The sequence below is a fragment of the Lycium barbarum genome, chromosome 4, assembly GCF_019175385.1.
Source record: "Lycium barbarum isolate Lr01 chromosome 4, ASM1917538v2, whole genome shotgun sequence".
NCBI classification, from domain to species: domain Eukaryota; kingdom Viridiplantae; phylum Streptophyta; class Magnoliopsida; order Solanales; family Solanaceae; genus Lycium; species Lycium barbarum.
In genome coordinates this window covers 126,029,541-126,053,060 of record NC_083340.1, presented here as the reverse complement: position 1 = coordinate 126,053,060, position 23,520 = coordinate 126,029,541, and the positions used below count along the sequence as shown (strand labels likewise).

Here is a 23,520-nt window from a genome sequence, read left to right as displayed (position 1 = left end):
CCCAATCCGCTCAAAATTTTATGGGTTAGACTCAAGATAATTTCACATTGGGCTGATTTTAGCCCAACCCAACATAACCTATTTTAAAGTGGGCAATTTGCAGGTTTGTCCCTCGTTAGGGGTGGTCTTTAATTTTTACCCCTCAAAATGGCGGTCTTTAAATTTTGCCTTCAGGCAGAATTTCCATGGGCACAGGCAGAATTTCTGCCCATGCAAATTCTGCCTATTTGGGCCTTAAAGACCAATGCATTTGAAGGGCACTCAACACAAAAAAAATGAATAATCCTTGGGTCAATCGTAGCCCAACCTATTATTTAGCTCAACCCATTTTGACTTGCCCAATTTCAGCCCAACCCGCCCATTTGACGCCCCTAATAATCATCATCTGATAGCAAAGACCTTGATGGTCTACCAGGAATTAGCTTATAAGCTACATCATTTCCAGCCATAGTCTTTTTATTAGCATTAAAAAAACCACAGTTCAGCTGGTTCAATCCCAACTTGAGTCCTAGCTTCGGAGTCTGTTTTCATAGTTTCTTTAACAACAGTCCAGTAACTCTTCCTTGGTTATATTTTCTGGTCCTTCACTCTTGCAGTTTTCAGTTTGGCTTTCAAGAATGAATTTTTACTACCATCAACATCAAGATCAATGCAGTAGGTAAGGAAATGATCATGGTTGACTGCAATTGTGTTTTCTGCCACTAGGGTCCCATAAACATCTTGTGTAATTTGTTCATCTTTCGTGTATTTCACAGACTTCATCTCCATAATCCCTGTTAGACTTGCCTTCGCCAATGAAAAGGAAAAAGGTAAGACAGATTAAAAGATTAAGGTAAAAATGATTGACTAGTATCTTAATTCTTACTACAACTTTAATGGATCCACTTTGTTTGAACTTCCAATCAAGTATATAGTCAAAATTTCCAACTGTTGTTACCATTCTGATCACCAAATTAACTTCTTGTTGTCCCTTGCTGTTCTACAAAAGCCATTTAGAGTTAATTATGTCAATAGAGTGATCACAATTTAGCAGAGAAATCTTTATTTAGAGGCTTACTGAAAAGCCAGGTACTTCGATTTTTCTGTATGCCTCCACGCAACATCGCCAGCATTCAAAAATGCAAATATCTCGAGGGACTTGCACTACTTGGCCTTATGAATCAGCCATGTAACCGTCCATATACACTGCATTGTTTGGACGGTCCAGTGATGGAACAATGTTGCTAGCCGATCTCCCAAAACCAAATTCACCCACATCCATGAATGTCCTATAGTACCATTGAAATGTAGGATCCATGTAAGGCACGGATATCTCAGAGATGACCTCTTATGGAGCACACATCGATATTCATTTCTGGCAGCATCATATACAGAAGCTGTAGATATGATCATCCATGCTCTAGTGTTGAATCCAACATGAAATTTCCAATTAGCCCATTTGACTTCATGGCCTTGGATGTTTATCCTGGAGGGTCTTCTGTGTCATTGCAAGTGACTGATCCCTGGCTCGATGAATTAAAATTAGCTTCTTTTGCTTCAGGCAAGGGAGCTCTGAATCTATCCACAAACTTAACGATCTTCATTGATTCAACATCTACTAGTGTAGTTATTCCTTCTATAGGCCTTGCCCAAAAGTTAGTAGTCCCTTCGCGATAAAAACATGGAACGCTAAGAACTCTTCTGGTGTTTTTCTGACCAAACCATCCAACTGATAGTGGTATGCAGATGACTTCAGATATATTCAAGCCCCTTTTGATATTGAATCTTGAAATTTAGGACTACTCAATGTCACCCTGATGAACTGTATAAGTTCATTGAGAGTAAAAAGAGGAAAGCCATGGCCAGTGTATTATTTTTGTGATATGATAGACCTAGTGTCCAAGTCTAGTGTGAATTCATGTGACTCGCCACTAGCGCAAACTCCAATCCTGGCTCGGGGATAAGGAAAAGAGGCATTGTTTGATTTATGCAAGGACAACCAAGGAAGGACATCATTCTTTTCTGGTTCTTCAAGGTCTACAAAATGAAATGTTACATTAGAGAGGGGACCAAGGTGGGACTTTTGGATAATGACTCTAATTTGGTTGATTTCATCAGGATTAAGAGGGTCTAAAGGATGATGTTGGCAGTTAATAGAAAAGAACAAGAATGCAAGTAGAATAGGGAGAGAAACGGACATCTGTAATACTTTTATCAGTTCCATGGTGCTCTCAATCCAATTACTGTCTCCACATATATAGTATTTGGTATCTATTTATCTTTTTCTCTTTCTTCTCTTTTTTCAAATTGTTGTGGTTATATAAGGTTTGCACGATCAGAAGAAATGCTTTTAACAAATAATATTTGCTCCCTCGTGGCAATATTATCTTATCAGAAGCCAACAAAAATAACCTATTACACATTTAATACAAGTGGTGGATCAGAGCTGAAAATGATTTATTGCTCTGCTTCTTTCATATGGTCACGTAAAGATAGCTTCTGTCGATCTACGACAAACCGTTTTCCTTAATCCTGACTTGACATTGGCTATTTAAAACTCACTTGGCATACTAAAACTAAGATTAATATAATTAACCCCAACTAGTAATTGCTTGATTGATTGGTCACATAAGAAGAACACCCTTGTATATCAAGATCATATGTTTCGTCTACCATTCATAAAGACCCTTGATTGAGTTGTAAATTCTTTGAAGTCACTTGCTTTAATTTCCACATATTAAAAGATACTATTGCTGCAAAATTCAACAATGACAAGGGCTGACTTTCTTTAACTTAACAGGCTTGAGAAAAGGATTCTCCGCAACCACCAATAATATCATTAGAAATTTCTTAAATGCAAGACATTATCCACATCCATATGTTGGCATGACTGGAAAATATTTCCGCTTAGGTACACGATGATCACCCAATGTGTATCATGATTCACTGGATTTAACTTATATCCACTGACAACGAAATAAAATTTTTACACTATCAGTGCAATTTAAGTCTTTAATCTACTATAGAAGGTTTAACTTATCCGATTTTGAGTGTAAATAATTACCTGGAACTTGTCTTTTAAATGACCTGAAAGTGTAATTCTTTTTTTATTGTGTCGGTGTATTGAAGTTAAATTATACTCCGTAGTACAAATTCCTTGTTCTCGATTTCCCTGAGAAATAGCAATTCATTAATCTGTATGATCCACCATAACATATGGCTTAAAGCTTTTTAATAAACCTTACTAAGCCTTCTAAAATTAGAATATACGCAAATACTATTGCTACAAGCATTAACCAAGAGCTGACTTTCTTTAATAAAAATAATAGTAGATTATTTTTTTTTCATAAATAGTGATATTTGTATACGGTAAAAACCGGATATAAGTCAAACTGGTGGAACGAGGAACCAGAGGAAGGAATGAGAATGTGTCGGATACTATTCGCCCTTGACCGGAGTAGTGCCTGGGCCGGAGCTGAGTGAGGGCACCGACTGATCTGCCTTCTGCATCGTTGAAACGGCCAAGCCCGGTGACTAGAGCATTCATGGTCGTTGGTCCGTGTAGCCATTTGTCCGAGTAGCCGTTGGTCCGTGTGGCCGTTGTAGGCTGGCCACGCGCCAGTAACGTCCAGTCATGGTCAACTACCCACCATGCGTGTGTCAGACGGCGCCGTCAGTCTAATCCCACCAAATCCGTGCAGAGTTGTCCTTGTTATTATTATTTTATTAGTTCACATTGTATGAGACCCATGGGGGTCACACTATAAATAGAGCACATCCCCCTCCTTTGTAGGGGTTGGTTCCTTTTGCTTTCCAAGAACACTTATAATAGAAGAATTCATATATACAATCTCTCTCTCAATATTTGATTCGGCCAAGGCCGTTTGTTTCCATTATTATTGTGTTTCTCCCATCAAGTGTTTCACATTGTTCATAAACGTTTACACTCATAGCAAATTGTCATCAGTAGCCGTTTTATTAAAGAACTCTCATATACATATTTTCTCTATCTACCATACATCAAGACCCAAAGCACATATCCTATACCTACTTACAAAGTTAATTGATTATCCGAATTCGGGGTAAACAGTTTGGCGCCCACCATGGGGCTAGGATAATAGTGGTCTTTGGCCTTGATTTCTATTATATTCATCAAAATCAAAAACGACCCTGCCCGTCTCTACGAAAACGGACTAAATGGCTGACATCGAACAATCCGGTCATGTCAATAACATCGAGATTGTGGCGGAAAATGAAGGAAGCGGACTACGGGCATTGCCGAACCCCGCTGACCCGAACCCCGTCGATTCAAGGGAGGGACTCAACCGGTAAAATACCGTGGATCAAGAGAATGCCGCCCTACCGGCCACTGATCCTCTAAATACTCACAATTCTATTACATTGTCCCGGGATCGGGGCCGGAGAGAACCGGACGCACCAAACGATGGTGTTAACTTACGTTTAATTTTCGAAATGTTGCAGGAACAAAGAGCGGCAATCACCGAGCAAGGAATGGCAATTGCCCAGCTGCAGAACGGAAAGGATGAAGCAGGGCCGGAAAAGGCAAAGGGTACTGCTGAAACCGGAAGAAACGAGGCACGAATGGTCGAGAGCGACGGCTCCGGGGCCAGCTCCTCTACCGAGGTTCTAAAGATGCTCGAAACTTTGGCAAAACGGGTAGATTCAACCGAAAAGAGGGTCGAGACATACAATTCTCGGGTGGACCAGATACCGGGGGCTCAACCTTTGCTGAAGGGGCCGAATTCGAAAAGGTACATTCAAAGGCCTTTTCCACCGAGTGCGGCCCCGAAACTGATCCCGAAGAGGTTCAAAATGCCCGATATACAGAAGTATGACGGTACAACGGACCCGCACGAGCACATGACCTTATATACCTGTGCCATAAAGGGTAATGATATGCAGGAAGATGAGATCGAGTCGGTGTTGCTGAAAAAATTTGGGGAAACTCTGTCGAAGGGAGCGTTGACGTGGTATGACCACCTACCCGAGCATTTGATCACTTCTTTCGAAATGCTCGCCGATGCCTTCGTGAAGGCACATGCCGGTGCCATAAAGGTGCAGGCCCGTAAGGCCGATATCTTCCGAATAACTTAAAGGGACGATGAGCTACTGCGGGAGTTCGTCAACCGGTTCCAGAGGGAACGGATGGAACTCCCCCCGGTGCCAGAAGAATAGGCCGCACAAGCTTTCACAAAGGGGCTCAACATGCTAAGTTCGGCTGCTTCGACCAAATTGAAAGAAAATTTGCTGGAATACGAGGCCGTGACATGGGCCGATGTCCACAATCGGTATGAGTCAAAGATTCGGGTGGAGGATGATCAGTTCGAGCTTTCTTCGGTAAAGTTAAAAGTGAATAGAAGTTTCGAGAAATCGAGGAAGGGTTATGAAACGAAGTCCGAATCATCAAAAGAAAGGTTTCGGCCATACTCCCACTCGGATAGACCAAAATTCAGGTCGGAAAAGTCAAGGGAAAGCCCGAGCCACTTCTCAGGTCGAGGTAGCAAGCGGGTCGAGCGCCCGTCAAACAGCCGGGGGCTCTCGTTCAGGAGTGATGTCGGAAGTTCTACCAGCAATAAGGGTCCACCGAAGATTTCGGAGTACAACTTCAACGTCAGTACTTCGGATCTTGTCTCGGCCATCGGCCGCGTCCCGGATGTGCGATGGCCGAAACCATTAAGGTCAGATCCGGGACAATGGGATCCGAACATGGTGTGTGAATATCACGGAACCCATGGTCACAAAACTGAGGATTGCCGCCAGTTGAGAGAGGAGGTAGCCCGGTTATTGAAAAACGGCCACCTCCGAGATTTATTGAGCGAGCGAGCCAAAAATCACTACAAGGAAAGGGAAGCTCATCGGAGGGTCGAACCGTTTGAACACCAGCATACAATCAACATGATAGTTGGGGTATTGACGTCCCTCGGGGGCCGATAATGAAACGGACCAAGGTCTCTATTGTTCGTGAAAAACGCATCCGAGACCATTCAACCGGGGGCTCTATTTCCTTCGATGACGAAGACGCGGAAGGCATCATCCAACCGCACAATGATGCATTGGTAATTTCTATACTCATCTTTAAAACTAAGATTAAACGTATTTTGGTTGACCCATGTAGCTCGGCCAACATCATCCGATGGAGAGTGGTCAAATAGCTAGGGCTGCTATATCGGATCGTATCGGTGGCTCGGGTACTCAGTGGGTTCAATATGGCTAGCGAAACTACGAAGGGAGATATCTCGTTGCCCGTGAACGCGGATGGAACCATTCAGCAAGCGGTGTTCTATGTGATCGAAGGCGACATGAAGTATAATGCGTTATTGGGCAGACCTTGGATACATAGCATGAGGGCAGTTCCCTCAACACTGCATCAGTTGCTGAAATTCCCCACCCCGGAGGGGGTGAAGACCATCCGAGGTGAGCAGCCCGCAGCAAAGGAAATGTTCGCAGTAGAGGAGGCAGCGCCCCGGCCCAAGGAGCCGGCTCAGGAAAAGAAGGGTGTAACCGGAGGGGAGGTCCCCCAATAGCAACCAAAATATACCAGGCCAGATCCAGTGCATGAAGAAGATGACTTCGGGATACCCAGATCCTTTGTCATGCCGGATGACTCGGACGCGACCAAATCAACCGTAGAGGAGCTGGAGCAGATCATCCTGTTCGAGTTCTTACCGGACAAAAAGGTATACCTGGGCACGGGTCTTACCCCGGAGCTCAGGCGCAAACTAATTGAGTTTCTTCGGGCTAACGCCGATTGCTTTGCATGGTCGCATATAGATATGACAGGTATATCACCAGAAATAGCATCACACAAACTCAGCTTAGACGGGAAGTTTCCCCCAGTGAAGCAAAAAAGAAGGCCCATGGCGGAACCAAAACACGCCTTCGTGAAAGACGAAGTAACAAAGCTTTTAAAAATAGGTTCCATCCGGAAGGTGAAATGCCCGGATTGGCTTGCTAACATGGTGGTGGTGCCCAAAAAAGGTAACAAATTTCGAATGTGTGTAGATTATAAGGATTTAAACAAGGCATGCCTGAAGGATTCATTTCCATTGCCTCACATCGATAGAATGATCGATGCGACGGCCGGACATGAAATGTTAAGTTTTCTCGATGCTTACTCCGGGTACAACCAAATCCGGATGCACCCGGAGGATCAAGAGAAAACATCATTCATCACCCGTTATGGGACTTACTGTTATAACGTCATGCCTTTCGGATTAAAAAATGCCATTGCAACTTACCAACGCCTAGTTAATGGAATGTTCGAAGAACAAATAGGGAAAACAATGGAAGTTTATGTTGACGTTATGGTTGTTAAGTCCCTGGAAACAGAGGACCATTTAAAGCATTTGCAGGAAACCTTCAATGTACTCCGCAGATACAACATGAAACTCAACCCAGAGAAATGTGCCTTCGGCGTAAGGTCTGGTAAATTTCTGGGGTTCATGGTGTCAAACCGGGGAATTGAAATCAACCCGGACAAGATCAAGGCCATCGAGGATATCGAGGTCGTGAACAACATAAAGGGGGTACAGAAGCTCACCGGGAGGATAGCGGTGCTGAGTCGCTTCATATCGAGGTCCTCGGACAAGAGTCATCGTTTCTTCTCTTTGCTCAGGAAGAAGAACGACTTCGTTTGGACACCGGAGTGCCAAGAAGCCCTACGAGAGTTGAAGAGGTACTTGTCTAGCCCCCCCGTTGCTGCACACACCAAAGGCCGATGAACCACTTTTCCTCTACCTAGCTGTCTCCGAAATGGCGGTAAGTGGCGTTTTGGTCCGAGAAGAATCAAGTACGCAATTCCCTATCTATTATGTAAGTAGAACTTTGGGGGATGCAGAGACCCATTACCCCCATTTGGAAAAGTTGGCATTAGCACTGGTAAGCGCTTCCAGAAAGCTCAAACCTTATTTCCAATGCCACCCCATATGTGTAGTAACCACTTACCCTCAGTGGCGGAGCCAGGAATTAGTCGAAGGGTGTGCAAATTTTCTTCTCGCTTGAGTTAAGGGTGTGCAAAATTAAATATATATTCATAATAGCGAACATTTAACCTATGTATACCGTATAATTTTCTGACGAAGGGTGTGCACCTGACCACCCTTCGCCTAAGGTGGCTCCGCCCATGCTTACCCTTTAAAAAACATCATGCATAAACCGGAGTTGTCAGGTAGATTAACAAAATGGGTTGTAGAAATTAGCGGTTACGATATCGAGTATAAACCTCGAACGGCCATCAAGTCCCAAATCTTGGCCGATTTTGTGGCAGACTTTACCCCGGCTATGGTCCCCGAGGTCGAAAAGGAACTTTTGCTGACCTCGGGAAAGACCACGGGCATTTGGTCTCAACACACGGACGGGGCCTCGAACCTTAGAGGTTCCGGACTAGGGATTGTCCTTAGGACCCCGGCCGAGGATGTCATTCGGCAATCCATTAGAACTGCTAAATTGACTAACAATGAAGCCGAATATGAGGCTATGATTGCAGGTTTGGAATTGGCTCGAAGCATGGGAGCCGAAATAATCGAGGAAAAATGTGACTCGCTTTTGGTCGCAAACCAGGTGAACGACGTGTTCGAGGTAAAGGACGAACGGATGCAGAGGTACCTCGAGAAAATCCAAGTGGTACTTCATCAATTTAAAGAATGGACCATGCAACACATACCGAGGGAGCAGAACAGCGAAGCCGATGCATTAGTAAATTTGGGATCGTCGGTCGAGGGGGAGGAAATCAACCACGGGGCAACGGTGCACTTATCAAACACGGCCATAGAAACCGGGCAAGCCGAAATATACACAATGGGCTTAACTTGGGATTGGCGCAATAAGTACATCGAATACCTGCGTGACGGAAAGCTCCTGAATGACCCGAAGGAATCACGGTCACTACGGACCAAGGCCGCCCATTTTTGCTTAGTGGATGGCCAATTGTATCGACGCTCTTTCCTCGGTTCCCTGGCTAAGTGTTTGGGCCCCGGAGAAACAGAATACGTGATGAGAGAGGTACACGAAGGAACCTGTGGAAACCACTCTGGTGGAGAAGCTCTGGTTCGAAAAATCATCAGGGCCGGTTATTACTGGAATCGAATGGACGAAGACGCTAAAAGTTTTGTCCGAAAATGCGACGGATGTCAGAAGCATGCTCCGATAATTCACCAGCCCGGGGAGTTGCTGCATTCGGTGATCTCACATTGGCCTTTCATGAAGTGGGGAATGGACATTGTGGGTCCGTTACCTCAGGCACCAGGTAAGACCCGTTTCATTTTGTTTATGACTGACTATTTTTCTAAATGGGTTGAAGCACAGGCCTTCGAAAAGATAAGAGAGAAGGAAGTCATCGACTTCATATGGGATCACATCATCTGCCGTTTCGGCATCCCCTCCGAGATAACTTGTGATAATGGTCCTCAGTTCGTGGGTGGCAAGGTCAACAATTTCCTCGAGGGATTGAAGATCAAGAAAATCGTGTCAACCCCGTATCACCCATGCGCGAACGGACAGGCAAAATCCACGAACAAAACGATAATCCAAAATCTGAGGAAAAGGCTTGAAGCATCGAAGCACCATTGGAGGGAGATATTACCGGAGGTGTTGTGGGCTTACAGAACCACATCCAGATCGAGCACGGGGAAACCCCGTTCTCTTTGGTTTACGGAGCCGAAGCCCTTATCCCCGTGGAAGTCGGTGAACCGACCCTCCGTTTCAGGTATACCACCGAAGAGTCAAACGGGGAAGCCATGGCCGTGAAGCTCGACCTCGCAGATGAACTACGCGAAAGCGCGTCGGTCCACATAGCGGCCCAAAAACAGAGGATGGAAAGATACTACAACCGAAGAGACAATTTTCGGCATTTCCAAGTTGGGGATTTAGTGCTTCGAAAAGTTACCTTGCACACCAAGAACCCCAACGAGGGAAAGCTGGGTCCGAACTGGGAAGGCCCGTACAAGGTAACCGGTATAACGGGCAAAGGATCGTATCAATTGGAGTCCATGGGCGGGCAGCATCTGCGTAATAACTGGAACGTGGCCCATCTAAAGAGATACTACTGCTAAGGTATGGTCTCCCCGTATTCTCTTATTAACTTTTCTCTTTTGCAGGAAGTCGAGCGGGACAAAATTAGAATCTAGATCTGAAAACACGTGTTGCACTCTTTTCCTTAGTACGGTTTTGTCCCAAAATGGGTTTTCCGACAATGTTTTTAATGAGGCAACGAGTACAACGTGTTACTTAACAAATATGAAGGGCAAGTACCCGGATACCCGGTGTCGCATCCTCCGATTGGGGACATAATAGCACTCACCCGACTTCGGAGATCGAATAAGTGCTAGGGGAGTACTATGCCATACCGAAGATGACCCCGATTAAAGCAAACGGAGAAGCTCAACATTTGCTACGGCAAAACTAAGGCTCGGCCACCGGCCATAGCCTCCGATGTAAGGACCAAACGATCATAATGAATCGTGTCCCATTTAGCATTTTGCTACGGCAAAACTAAGGCCCGGCCACCGGCCATAGCCTCCGGTGTAAGGACCAAACGATCATAACGAATCGTGCCCCATTTTACATTTGCTACGGCTAAGGAAGAAAGAGTTAAAATTCTCATATGTATAAACATTTTGCAAACACAAAGTTATCAAAAGTTGGGATAACAGCTTCCTGTTAAATATACTTGGCCCAGTTGATAACCACCGTATTTCGATACTGCCTCATTCACATACCCTACACCGGGTACCATGGTCAAAATTCGACAAAGGCAACGAGATCACAATGATCCAAGCCAAAATTTGATAAGCTACCGGCCCCAAAATATCGGATAAGACCTACGGGCACGATGAATTAACGACTACGAGTGGACTTGTCCTAGAACGGACCAACAACTATGGCAAAAGCAGTAAACAAACATTCAAACGAAGAAGCAATAAAGATGCACTTTTCATTTATACAACGGATGTTTCTTACATCAAAAGAAAAACAAAATCCTACAAAGGCAAAAAATAAAAACAGAAAGCAAGGCACAAGCCCTATGCTATCCGGCATGACTAGAGGTGGATAAGTGCTCGGACTCGGTCCGCTTGGAGTCGTCTGACTCGGACCCGAGGCGGACCCGAGGGCACGATTGGCTTCCTCCTCCATCCTCTTGGCCTCGAGTATCAGGGCCGGAAGATCCGAGAGACCATGCTCAGCTTGCTCGAGGGAGATCCGCCGAGACTTCCACTTCTCATACTCGGCAACAATAGCAGTATGAGCCTCGGCCGCCTTAACACTTCTCCGGTTTCTTCCAAGTCGGCCTCAGCCTTGGCCAGTTTTGCTTCCAGATCAGCCCGATCCTCCTCAAGGACACTTATCCTACCAGTGGCTGCCTCCAGCTCGGCCTTAAGGCCGTCGTTGGCGATAACCGCCTCTTCGAGCTCGACCCTTAGGCCTTCACATATCCGAGACCGCTCCTCGGCTTTCTCCTCGAACACCCTCCTACGCTCGTTGGACAAAGCTGCCTCGTACTCGAGCTGCCGGTTCCTCTCGGTCAGGCCCGTTGCATCAGCCTTCACTGAGTCCAGCTCCCCCCGGAGTCGGGAAATCGTGGTCTCGAGCTCATCTAGCCTAGAGAAAAACTGGGCTTTATCCCGGCTAAGGCCGATTTTTTCAGCCTCAAGGCTCCGGTTATAGTCGGTCATAGCAGCCAGTTCACTCTTCAGACGACGGTTTTCGTCCTTAGCCGCATCGAGCTCAGGACGAAGGTTGGCCAGCACGGCCGCCCGATCCAACTCTTCCTCCTTCTCCTGAAGAAGATGCGGTATTTCTCCGTTTCTCGGCCCTGGGCATCCAGTTGGCCTCGAAGATCATCTATCTCATGTTGGGCACGGATGAAAGCTTCATTAACCAGCACCACACTCTGCAGGTGAAACAAGTCAGAAGGCTTAGGCGAAGTAAGGATAAAATCCACAGATAAACTATACAAGGATGACAGAAGAGCTTACCCGGTTACTTGCATGCATACCCTCGTTAATGAGGCACTGCCAAGTGAGCCCGGTCATTTTGCGCCTGTCCGAGTCAGAAATAAGAGGTCGCAAATTGCTCGCTACGCCCACCGAACGCGATAGAAAGCTGTAGTCCTCGGGGACGGTGACTATGACCGATCTGGTTCTCCTTGGCTCCATGCTCGGGGCCGGGAAGATATTTACCAAGCTGTCCCTGGCGCCTGATTCGAAGATCCGGTTGGCCGGCCTCATGGCTCGAGGAATAGGGAGGTGACCAAAGCCCGCTGCTTCGTCGGTAGCGGGGGGCTCGAGAACATATCGTCAAAATCATCCACCCGCAGAGCCGGGGTAGATGAACTTGGAGCAGCCTCAATATTTTCGGCAAAGGCCGGCGGCTCCACAGTCGCAACAGGCTCATGCTCGGGAGACGGACGAGAGCCTGTGAGGGCCTCGCTCTCCGGTACTGGGGCGGTCCTTTTGTCGGTTTCAGCAGCAACCGCTTCCCCGGACCTTTTCCTTTGCAGGGGAGTGTCTTCCGAAGAAGTTTCACCTGAAATGTCGACAAAGTCAATCGACCGAAGAGGAGACGGTGAAAGTATTCCTTCCACACCTGAATGTGGAGCGGGAACCAACAGACCTTCGCCGATAGAAGGAAGGGGTGGAACGGAGACCGCCTCCTCCGGTATTGGAGCCACGGAGGGAACGGAGCCGACTCTCCGGACAATGATGTCGGGCTCCGTCTCTTCTCTTGAAGACCGAGCAACGCTTCTTGCTTTCTTCCTTTTTGGCGTCTGCCCCTTTTCGGAGGGCCGTTTTCTTTTTGCGGCATCGGTAAGAACGCGAGAAGAACCCGCTGTGTCAAACTCGGATGCCAGTGATGGGGGAGCGGTCCCCGACTCCGATCTGGGGGCTACCAAGCCCTTAGGCAAACCTGAAAAGACAAGATGTTAGCAAAGGTCAAAGGACAGAACGAATAAAGGAGAATGCAGCAGAATAGAAGTAGAAGGCTACCGTGATTTTGGGCTATCCATCGGCCACGAGACAGGTGGGCCCATGTCCGGTCGTCATGGGGATGCTGGGCGAGGAGTACGGTGACCCAGTCACTCAGATTCCGGATGACCGGAGGAACGTACCCATTGGCTGACAAAAGTAAGGAAGAAACAGTGAGAAAGCAGAATCAAAATTTGACGAAGCAATGCTAAAGCAATTATTCGAGACTTCGGACTTACGCTTGTTGTTCCACTTCTCCGGGAAAGGCATGTGGTTGGCTGGAATAATGTCCTCGGTCTTCACCCGGACGTATCGCTCCAACCATCCCCGGTCTCTGTCTTCATCCATTTTCGAGAAGAATGGATTCTGGCTGCGCTTGGCCAGTTTCATTACGCCACCTCGGAACAGCCTTGGGGAGTATAGGCGTATCAGGTGAGCCAGTGTGAACTCCTTCTCGTTGTTGGCCAACAACCGGAGACAAGCTACGACCCTCCAAACATTTGGGCCGATCTGAGCCAGCGTAACGCCGTAAATCCGACACATGTCGAGAATGACCGGATCCACCGGAGGGTCGAGTTTGAGAGTGAAGGGGTATGTGTAAACATACAGAAACCCTTCACGATGGTCGGTAACGAATTCGTCTGGTCCGGGGGCGAACACCCGAACCGGACGGGTGTCCCACCTGCAATCGGCCCGGACTGTGTCGAGCTTCTCCTCGGTGATAGATGAGGGATACCGCCTCACGTTGAATCCCTTGTCTGAAACGGAGGAAGGCTTTTCGACCTCAAGGTCTTTGTTGAAATTGAATTTAGCCGGTATGATATCCGAAGCCGTGGGCTCGAATTTAGCCGGAGACGTAGGCTCGGCCCCCGGGGACGATACCAGTGGAGCATCATGGGAAGTGGATTCAGACATCTTGGGAATAGGAAAGAAGGGAGGTTCAAGAGAGGGACTTAAGAAAAATGAAGGAACTGGTGATGACTGAGAGAAAGAGAGACAGAATTGGTTCTTTTGCACGATTGTGTGAAGCAATGAACCAACTGCAGATCAAATGGGAAGTTGATTGTATGTAGTGTAGATGGAAGAGCGCAGAAAAGGGAGTGAAATTGAAGAAGAACAAAAGCGTGAAAGTGAAAAAATGAGGAGGTAAAAGAGCCTTATATAGGCGAAGAAGAGGAACGGTTACCGAGGATGGCCAATCAAGGGGCACCACGTGTCCCGTCATTAATTCGAAGTGACTCGAAACGACGAGCAAAAGGCGGTTGGCAGAGGCGGGCCATCCGGGGCGGGACACGTGGCCGATAAAAGGGGAGGCATTACGCAGCCGTTCCCGCCAAAATAAGAAGATAACGACGAGCTGACAAAATCACCGGTTTCAGAAATTATCCACTTCCCGTTACTCCGGTAGACCGGAGATCCGGGAAGTGTGGGGGTTATCTGTATACGGTAAAAACCGGATATAAGTCAAACCGGTGGAACGAGGAACCGGAGGAAGGAATGAGAATGTGCCGGATACTATTCGCCCTTGACCGGAGTAGTGCCTGGGCCGGAGCTGAGTGAGGGCACCGACTGATCTGCCTTCTGCATCGTTGAAACGGCCAAGCCCGGTGACTCGAGCATTCATGGCCGTTGGTCCGTGTAACCATTTGTCCAAGTAGCCGTTGGTCCGTGTGGCCGTTATAGGAGGGCCACGCGCCAGTGACGTCCAGTCATGGTCAACTACCCACCATGCGTGTGTCAGACGGCGCCGTCAGTCTAATCCCACCAAATCCGTACAGAGCTGTCCTTGTTATTATTATTTTATTAGTTCACATTGTATGAGACCCATGGGGGTCACACTATAAATAGAGCACATCCCCCTCCTTTGTAGGGGTTGGTTCCTTTTGTTTTCCAAGAACACTTATAATAGAAGAATTCATATATACAATCTCTCTCTCAATATTTGATTCGGCCAAGGCCGTTTGTTTCCATTATTATTGTGTTTCTTCCATCAAGTGTTTCACATTGTTCATAAATGTTTACACTCATAGCAAATTGTCATCAGTAGCCGTTTTATTAAAGAACTCTCATATACATATTTTCTCTATCTACCATACATCAAGACCCAAAGCACATATCCTATACCTACTTACAAATTTAATTGATTATCCGAATTCAGGGTAAACAATATTAACCACATGGTACAAATTTGTCCAGTTGACTTTAGGAGACTTATTAAAGAACAGGATTATGCTGAAAGAAATTAGCAGGCCTGAGCTCAAAACCAGTGCTTAGTGTTGGCATAACTGGAAAATCTTCCTGCTTAGGTACATGATGAACACCCAATGTGTACCATAATACAATATCTTTGTTCTCAATTTCCCTATCCCTGCATCATAAAAGAAATTTGCAACTTCTTTAATCAATCTGATCCATTTACCTTAAAAAATTAAAAATTCTGCTCTTCAGAAAAGTAATCTATTGCATTACCTGAGGCTCCACATGGCCAATGTATCATCACCTTGGCTTTGATCAGTATATAATCCTCCTGCCCATTTCTCAGACTTGTTATAAGGTGTCACCCACACATTGTACTTTGTAAAACCTCCCCGGATTTGTGGGTAATCATCGTCACTTAACAAGGGACCTGTTGCAGATCCCGGGATCAGACAGTAGCCTATATTATTCCCAACCTGAGTCTTCTTGTTGGGGTTCACTACTACCATTTCAAGGGCTTCTGAACCTAGCTGAATATTTGCATCCGACTCCATTTTAGCTGTTTCACTAACAACTGTCCAGTAACTCTTTCTTGGTGAACTTTTGTTGCCCACACGGCTAGTTTTTAAGTTATTTTTGACAAAGGAATTTTCATGACCGTCCACGTCTAAATCAAGGTGAAAGGTAAGGAAATGATCATGATATGCTCCTAACGTGTTTTCTGCTATTAGTGTACCATAAGCTTCTTCCTTTATCTGGTCGTTGTGAGTATATATCGATCCCCTTACTTCAAGTAGACCAGTTAAGCCAACCTGTGACAATGAATTCGATTTACTTTAACATTATTTCTATACAAAGTTGATACTTACTGTAAGCTACTAAAAATTTGTTTTAATGATCTTGGTTCACTTACAGTGACTTTGATGCTTCCACTTTGCTTGAATTCATAATCAGTAATGTAATCATAGTTCCCTGCAGTTGAAACCATTCTCACTACCAAGCTCACCTCTGGTCTAACCTTTCTTATCTGCAGCTCAAAATTTTGAAATGAAAAAAAAAAATGTAATCCCAAAAGAAATATAAGCAAGAACATTACATATAATTTACTAACTTACCACTTTTCCAGGAATCGCAAGCTCTGTATGGCGCCACATGACATCTCCAGCATAACGTTCGAATATACAAATTACATTAGGCATTTTTCCTGGAGTACCATCTTGATAGATGAAGTAGCCATCAATATACTTTGCATTTTCCGGGCAATCCTTGGATGGTTGAAGCTCTACAGCACAAAGACCAAATCCATATTCACCTGCATCAAAATAGGTCCTGAAGTACCAATCTTCAGTCAAATCCATGTATGGCACAAAAACTTCTGACACAAATCCTCTATACAAAACACTCCTAAATTCTCCCTTGTCAACATCAAAGATTGATGCTAGTGATATGATAATTCCTGCTCTCATATCATAATCTACATGAAACTTCCAGTCTTCCCACCTAAAATTATTTAAAAAATGTCATTCTTCAGCAAAGAGCTATGTTTTGGTTTTATAAACAACAGTTATTCAGCATCATTTACTTTGAAAAAAGAGGATATTAAGGTATCTCTTAAAATAAATCTAATCGTTACCTCACTGTGTTTCCATCTAGAGTAAAACTTGGTCCATTAGGCTGCACTATTTTTATTCCATCTTGTTGGAAATTGGAGTGAGACCCGTGCTTTGGTTCCAGGTAATCTGTCCCATTAGCTTTGGGGATGGGAACTATCAAGCGATCAAGGTACCTCACGATTGTCATTTGATCAAGAACAACAGTCATTGTAATTCCCTCAATAGGTCTCATATAAAGATTAACTGTGCCATCTAAGTAATAGCACATGACTTTAACCATTCTGTTATTCTTCATTTTCTCTCCAAACCATCCAACAGCGGAGCTTTGGCACACCACTTCTTGTAGCTTTAGCCCCCTCTTTTTAATGGACGATATAAATGGTGGATATGCAAATGGTAGCTCATTGGCAGCATTCTGTTCTTGAAAGGTAAGAATGGGGTAGCCATGTCCATCATAGATTCTATCTGATTTAATCAAATCACTCGATAAGTCTACGATAATTTCATGTGTTTTTTGATCAATTCGAGCGATAACAATAGCTTGGCGAGGTGGATTCTTTGTGGGATGATTGGCTGATAGCCATGAAAGGACTGATGGTTTGTCTGGTTCATTTAGGCCAACATAATGAAAGGTTACATTGAGGGAAAAATAGGACTTGTTTACTATGGTTTTTACTTGAGTGAGTTCAGATAGAGTGAGACAATCCAATGGGTGGTTGTAAGATGATGATGATGATGAAGATGATGTACTAACAAAGAAAAAAAAAATGATAAGGGAAATCTTGAAGAACAAAGGCATTGTTCTTGCTATTAGAAAATTGTAACTTGAGAAGCTATGAATCTCAAAATCTGTTAATACATGAAAGACATCTCAAAATCAGAAAGGAACACAAATGAAAATTCAGCACAGCCACATGGCCCACAGGCCACATGCATTGAATATATAGACAATTTAGGAAAGCAAGTGCATAAAATCATCAATAAAGTAAGCATGTGGGGAGTGATATTGTGGACAATTCTGTAGCACTTGTCATCTCAAGGTTCCTTGTGGGCCCGTTTGGCCATGAAATTTTTTCACTTTTTTCCAAAAAAAAAACGTTTTCACCTCATTTGGAAGTCAACGTTTGGCCATGAAAATTCCAAATACAACTTGAAGTTGTATTTGGAATTTGAAAAACATCAAAAAACTAGTTTTCACTTTTTTTCACTTTCAAGACATTCAAACAACCAAATATTCTTTGCAAAAACTATAACCAAACACAACTCCAACTCCAAAATACCAAATAAAGTGAAAAATATTTGGTTTTCATGGCCAAACGCCTACTTAGGAACAACATAAGAGCCATGTGTAGTAAATTTGAGTGTGATATGTGAGAATTGTGCAACATAGTGTGAAATATTTCTTGTAACAATTTGAGCTAAGTTGACTGAGTCTTCTAAATTGACATTTCAAGTGTCAACATGTGTATTCCAAAGATCAATTATTACTGCAGTATTGGTTTTGGTTTTGGCTTTGATCAGTCTCTTTCACACTGTCAAGATTGACTCAGCCTTCCATCATACTCTCATTGGTGAATCTCCTTGCAGTTTCCAGGAAATCATATGCAACTCAAACCATTCCCAAAAAAAAAAAAAAAGGAAGGAAATTTCAGCATCTTTTTTTTTTTTTTTTGGAAGTTTTAAATCTTCACTAGCCATTCCAAGAAAATGCTTTTGATGTTCTATACAGAGAACACACAAGTTTGTTATATAGGTGTAAAGCAATATATAAGTAAATGTTCATCTGATACTTAGGTGTATGAGCATTCTCATCTACTAATTATTCATAGTTCATTTGAATTTTCAACCCACAATTTCAACTAAACATTGTTAGTCAGCTATGCAAATGAAGTTAACAGCTTGAAAAGAGTAGGACATTTTAAGTAGCTAGTGTCTACATTTTCCAACAAAATGAGTCATAGTTTTTTTTTTTCCCTTTACCATTTGATTGGTTTCCAAAATAAAAAAGCAAACTGGAACCAAGATAATATAAGAGTTTAGTATATGTGTTTGACTGCCGGAGCAAACTTTCACATATGTTGTTTTAAGGCTCCTCAAACCACAACAACAACAACAACAAAAAAAACAAAAGAAACTTATGTTCCTCTGGAATAGACCCTAACCTAGACCTAGATAGCAAGGAAAACAGCTCACTTTGAAGGCCAAAAATACACCACCTTATACTAACACACTCATAGCAAGAATTACATCACTCTCATAAATGGAGTAACAACACAAATTTATATAACACATGGGTAATCTTTTTTTTTGCACGGATTGCCCTTCATTTGGGGTGGTCTTTAATTTTTACCCTTCAAATTGTTCGTCTTTAATTTTTGTCTTTCGCCTAATACCCCCAAAGTTTTGGTTTCGAACCCCAGCTCAGTAAAAAAGAAAGAATTTTCGCAAAGCAGGTGTTTGGATTCACAAAACAGAATTTTGGAAAATTGAGTGTCTGATGCATTAACTTCGTTGTAAAGGGATTCATAACATATGGAGGGACCATTTCTAAGTTGGGATATGGTTCTTTTTTTTAATATTGGTAGGTAAGTTGGGATTTGGTTTGCTATTTGGGATCTTGGTGTCTATTAGTCTTTTTTTGTTAGCAAAAAGGTTGTTCTGTTGTGATCAAAATCAAGGATGTCCCTCTCCATTAGAGTGTCTGGGATAAGGGAATAATTACTTCACCTCAATCCTTTGAATTGTCGTTATGAACGTGTTTGGTTTTGGGAGGGTCTCATGGGCGATATTCCTTTGTCTGATACTTGCTGATGTTGTATGACCTTATCCACAGAATCACAGGTGCTCCACTCTTATCATTGTCCGTCTCAAAAAAAAGGACTTAGTTTCATGGATTTTCAATAATATGATGATCTACTGGCCCTTTTTTCATTTAACCGATAAAATTCTATCCATGCAAAATTCTGCCATAATTAAAGGCAAAACTCTACCTTGCGAATTTTTTTAAAAATTTTTTACTGAGCGAGAGTTCGAACCGGAAGACAAGAAATTTTATACGAAGGGCAAAAATTAAAGATCACCAATTTGAGGGGCAAAAATTAAAGACCACCCCCAGCGAAGGGTGATCCTGCAAATTGCCCATGGCCATGGGTAATTAAGACCAGTAATGCGTTAAGTTTGTAAAAATTCATAAGTAGAGTTAGGGGTGTCAAATCTAGCCCAAAAGTTGATGGCCTGCCCAACTCGCTCATATTTTTATGAGTTGGCTCAAGATAATTTTGTATTGGCCTAGTTTTAGTTCAACCTTACATAACCCATTTAAAGTGATCTCTAATACTGCTCAATTCTAGCCCATTTTTAAGATTTACTCTAATTGGAATTTATTGCTTGAGATTTACTTTATTTTTTTTTATGTATTCACTTTTCTTGTATCATGAATCTTATAAGTTTGGGTGTGTTTGATATGAAGCAAATATTTTCTACGAAAAATATTTTTGTCAAAAATATTTACCACAGAAAATGTTTCCTCGAAAATATTTCCCACGTTTTCCTATAAAATAGACCTTTAAAAAAAACTAGGTCAAGTGGATCGGGTCATGACCCAGCCCATTTTTTGCCCCTTCTCTTGGGGTGATCTTTAAATTTTGCCTCTCATATTTGAAATCTTTAAATTTTGCCCTTCGGCTAAAACCCATGGGTTCCAGGTTCGAACCCCCACTCAGTCAAAATTTTAAAAAAAAATCGCAAGGCAGAGTTTAAATTTCGCTATGCCCCCACCGGCATACACTTGTTAAGGAATTACCAAAGTTATGCCGGACCCGGCATACTTATGCCTTATGGGCAGACTTGGCATAAGCATGCCGGGTCCGACATAACTTTGGTAATTCCTTCACAAGTTTATGCCGGGTCCGGCATACTTATGGGCAAACTTTTAGTTAAGCCTTAACTAAAAGTCTTTTCCTAGTTATGCCTTATGGGGCAGACTTTTAGTTAAGGCACAACTAAAAGTATGTCCCATAACGCATAACTTTTCCTTAAGACATAGACTTTGTCTTATAAGACAAATTTTTAATTATGCCTTAAGGAAAAGTTCCGCCTTATGGGGCATAATTTTAGTTATGCCTTATGGGGCATAATTTTAGTTATGCCTTATGGGGCATACTTTTAGTTGTGCCTTAACTAAAAGTTTGCCCCATAAAGCATAACTAGGAAAAGACTTTTAGTTAAGGCTTAACTAAACGTTTGCCCATAAGTATGCCCCCACCGGCATAAACTTGTTAAGGAATTATCAAAGTTATGTCGAACCCGGCATACTTATGTCAAGTCTGCCATAAGGCATGAGTATGTCGGATCCTGCATAACTTTGGTAATTCCTTAACAAGTGTATGCCGGGTCCGGCATACACGCTACCCAAACCTTGCCTTGCAATTTTTTTTAATTTATGCTTGAGCGGGGGTTCGAACCCAGAACCTCATGATTTCTGCATGAACTCTCAAGGTTGTAATGCGAGGGGCAAAAATTAATGACCAGCAATATGAGGGACATAATTTAAAGACCACAAATATCAGGGGCAAAATTTAAAGACCACCCCAAAAGAAGGACAATCCGCGCAAAAAAAATGCATGTGGGTCAATCTTAGCCCAACCCATTTATCAATTCAGCCCATTTTAACTTGCCAATTTCAGCCTAACACCCCCCCCCCCCCCCCCCCCCAACGACAAAAAAAAAAACACTCATATTCCCTAATTCACCCATTCTATTTGGAATACAGAAATGAGGGCCCGGTGCAAACACAAAGGAACTTGTGAAGTGGGCGTTAGTCACTAGTGATCTCAAGATCACATCAAATTTCACAGAAGAATTTTGTTGACGGAAGTAGTACTGTAATTAGTTACTAGATGGCTTATGCCCGTGCTGCGCACGGGCCCAACATTTCGAATTACAGTGTATCTATGTATATGTAGTTGTGTTTAGATAGTGATAATATATATACTATGTTCAAAATACGATTAATATAACATTGTAGTTTGTGCTCCGTATCTAAAACTTTATTTTATTCGTGTTTGCTACGAAAATTTATTAATATTTTTAAAAGAGAAGACTTGTTTAAAAGAAAACTATTTTCCTCTCTTTGAGATAAAATAATAACAATATTTAAGCATCAGTTGACACTTTCAATTTTAATTCGATTAGTTTAAAAGTGTAAAATACTTATTATTTTTTATCAAATTTTGATTTGGATAATTCTAATTCAAATTATTAAATTAATTTTACATGTTTGAAACGAAACAAAGTAGAAATTAATTTTCTATTTAAACGAAGAAATGCTATTTTTTAATTTTTGGTAAATATTCTCGGTTTACCTCATTTTACTTGTCATGTTGTCTTTTGCATGATTTTTTAAGGAAACGTGAATTAGAATTATAATTTGACTAATTTACCTTATTCATTATTTGATCTTCATTTGATATTAATCTCTTTTCACATTTATTAGAATAAGAATAAAAATAAAAAAGTAATTAAATTGTATCTTATTTTTTAAATATATATATTTTAAGTATATTTATTTTAGTAAACATAACAAATAAATGACAGGGCAGAATAGCAAATACAGCAATTAAATATTTTGAAGAAAAGTAATAATATGAGGTCCATGTTTTTTGCTGTGCAATAATTTCATTTGCTCTCACTAATGAAATTATTGCACTAATGAAATAGGCATATGCAGCAAAGGAGGATTAGTGTTTTTTGTTGTGCAATACTTTGACTACACTAATAAATGACATGGCAGAATAGCAAATACAGCAATTAAATATTTTGAAGAAAAGTAATAATATGAGGTCCATGTTTTTTGCTATGCAATAATTTCATTAGTGAGATTAGCGACAAGGTTAAGTGTAGTCAAAGTAGGCATGGGATATAAAACAAGAAACGAAAGCACTCAAAATCACATAGCACCATATGCAGCAAAGGAGGATTAATCACACCTAAACATAAATAAGTTACTAATCATTGTGAATTTGGCATAGTTTGAGGCAGACACACCAAGTTTCATGTACACAGTTCTGAAATTTAGCTTAACACATTCATGTAATCAGTTGAACTTCATTAATCTAATAGCCATACAATAGGTATCTTATAGGATATCATATTGGTCTAAGCTACTTTCATCTCACAACCCTTTAGGACATATGTGATCTTGACACTGATCTAAAACATGCTTGTATAGTAAATTGTGATTAATATGTTGACAGAACATTCTCAGCACATCCATGGGCAGCCAAACAGCAGATTTAACTAACAACTAAATAGACATGGACAAACATAGAGAAAGTAATCACCAACTGCTCTAGGTATGAGTATGTATCAGACCACACACCTATTTTGAGAAACACAGAATTAGACCCAAAGGGATCAAGATACCTAGACAGGTTGCCAAACTTATACATTAGACAAATACGGGCAATGCTTCAAGGATACACATCAATTTATGTACTATACTACTCATGATGTCAAAGCACAAAGTCGTATAAGATAAGCACTAACCGAGATCAAGTCATACACAAGAGGTTTAAAGCTGGCAGTATAACAGCAATAATTCAGACCCAATTAACACAATCCTTGATTACCATAAATCAGAACATCAACACATAAACATTATTTGACTAACATAGCCAGCAAATAACTTAACAAACATCATCGACTAAACAAAATTACCACTTAACTAATTACTCTGTTCAAACTAGATA

General features: G+C 42.5%; 1 protein-coding gene and 1 pseudogene across 1 annotated transcript; both read right to left on the bottom strand.

The window, feature by feature from the left end:
- Positions 1-371: 371 nt before the first annotated feature.
- LOC132637748 (primary amine oxidase 1-like) lies at positions 372-13,109 on the bottom strand (annotated as a pseudogene).
- A 1,877-nt stretch (positions 13,110-14,986) lies between these two features.
- Positions 14,987-17,701, bottom strand: LOC132636385 (amine oxidase [copper-containing] alpha 3, peroxisomal-like). Its single transcript, XM_060353231.1, has 5 exons — positions 16,792-17,701; positions 16,274-16,658; positions 16,072-16,185; positions 15,432-15,970; positions 14,987-15,330 (listed from the first exon to the last, which is right to left on the bottom strand). The coding sequence occupies exons 1-5, from the start codon at positions 17,568-17,570 to the stop codon at positions 15,177-15,179; spliced, it is 1,971 nt and encodes a 656-aa protein (XP_060209214.1). The 5' UTR covers positions 17,571-17,701; the 3' UTR covers positions 14,987-15,176.
- Between the last annotated feature and the right edge of the window lie 5,819 nt (positions 17,702-23,520).

Coding starts and splice junctions, on each gene's coding strand:
- LOC132636385 (XM_060353231.1), bottom strand. CDS start 17,570: ATGCCTTTGTTCTTCAAGATTTCCCTTATCATTTTTTTTTTCTTTGTT. Junction 16,659..16,791: donor CTAGATGGAAACACAGTGAG/GTAACGATTAGA, acceptor AAATAATTTTAG/GTGGGAAGACTGGAAGTTTC. Junction 15,971..16,071: donor GTGGAAGCATCAAAGTCACT/GTAAGTGAACCA, acceptor TCATTGTCACAG/GTTGGCTTAACTGGTCTACT.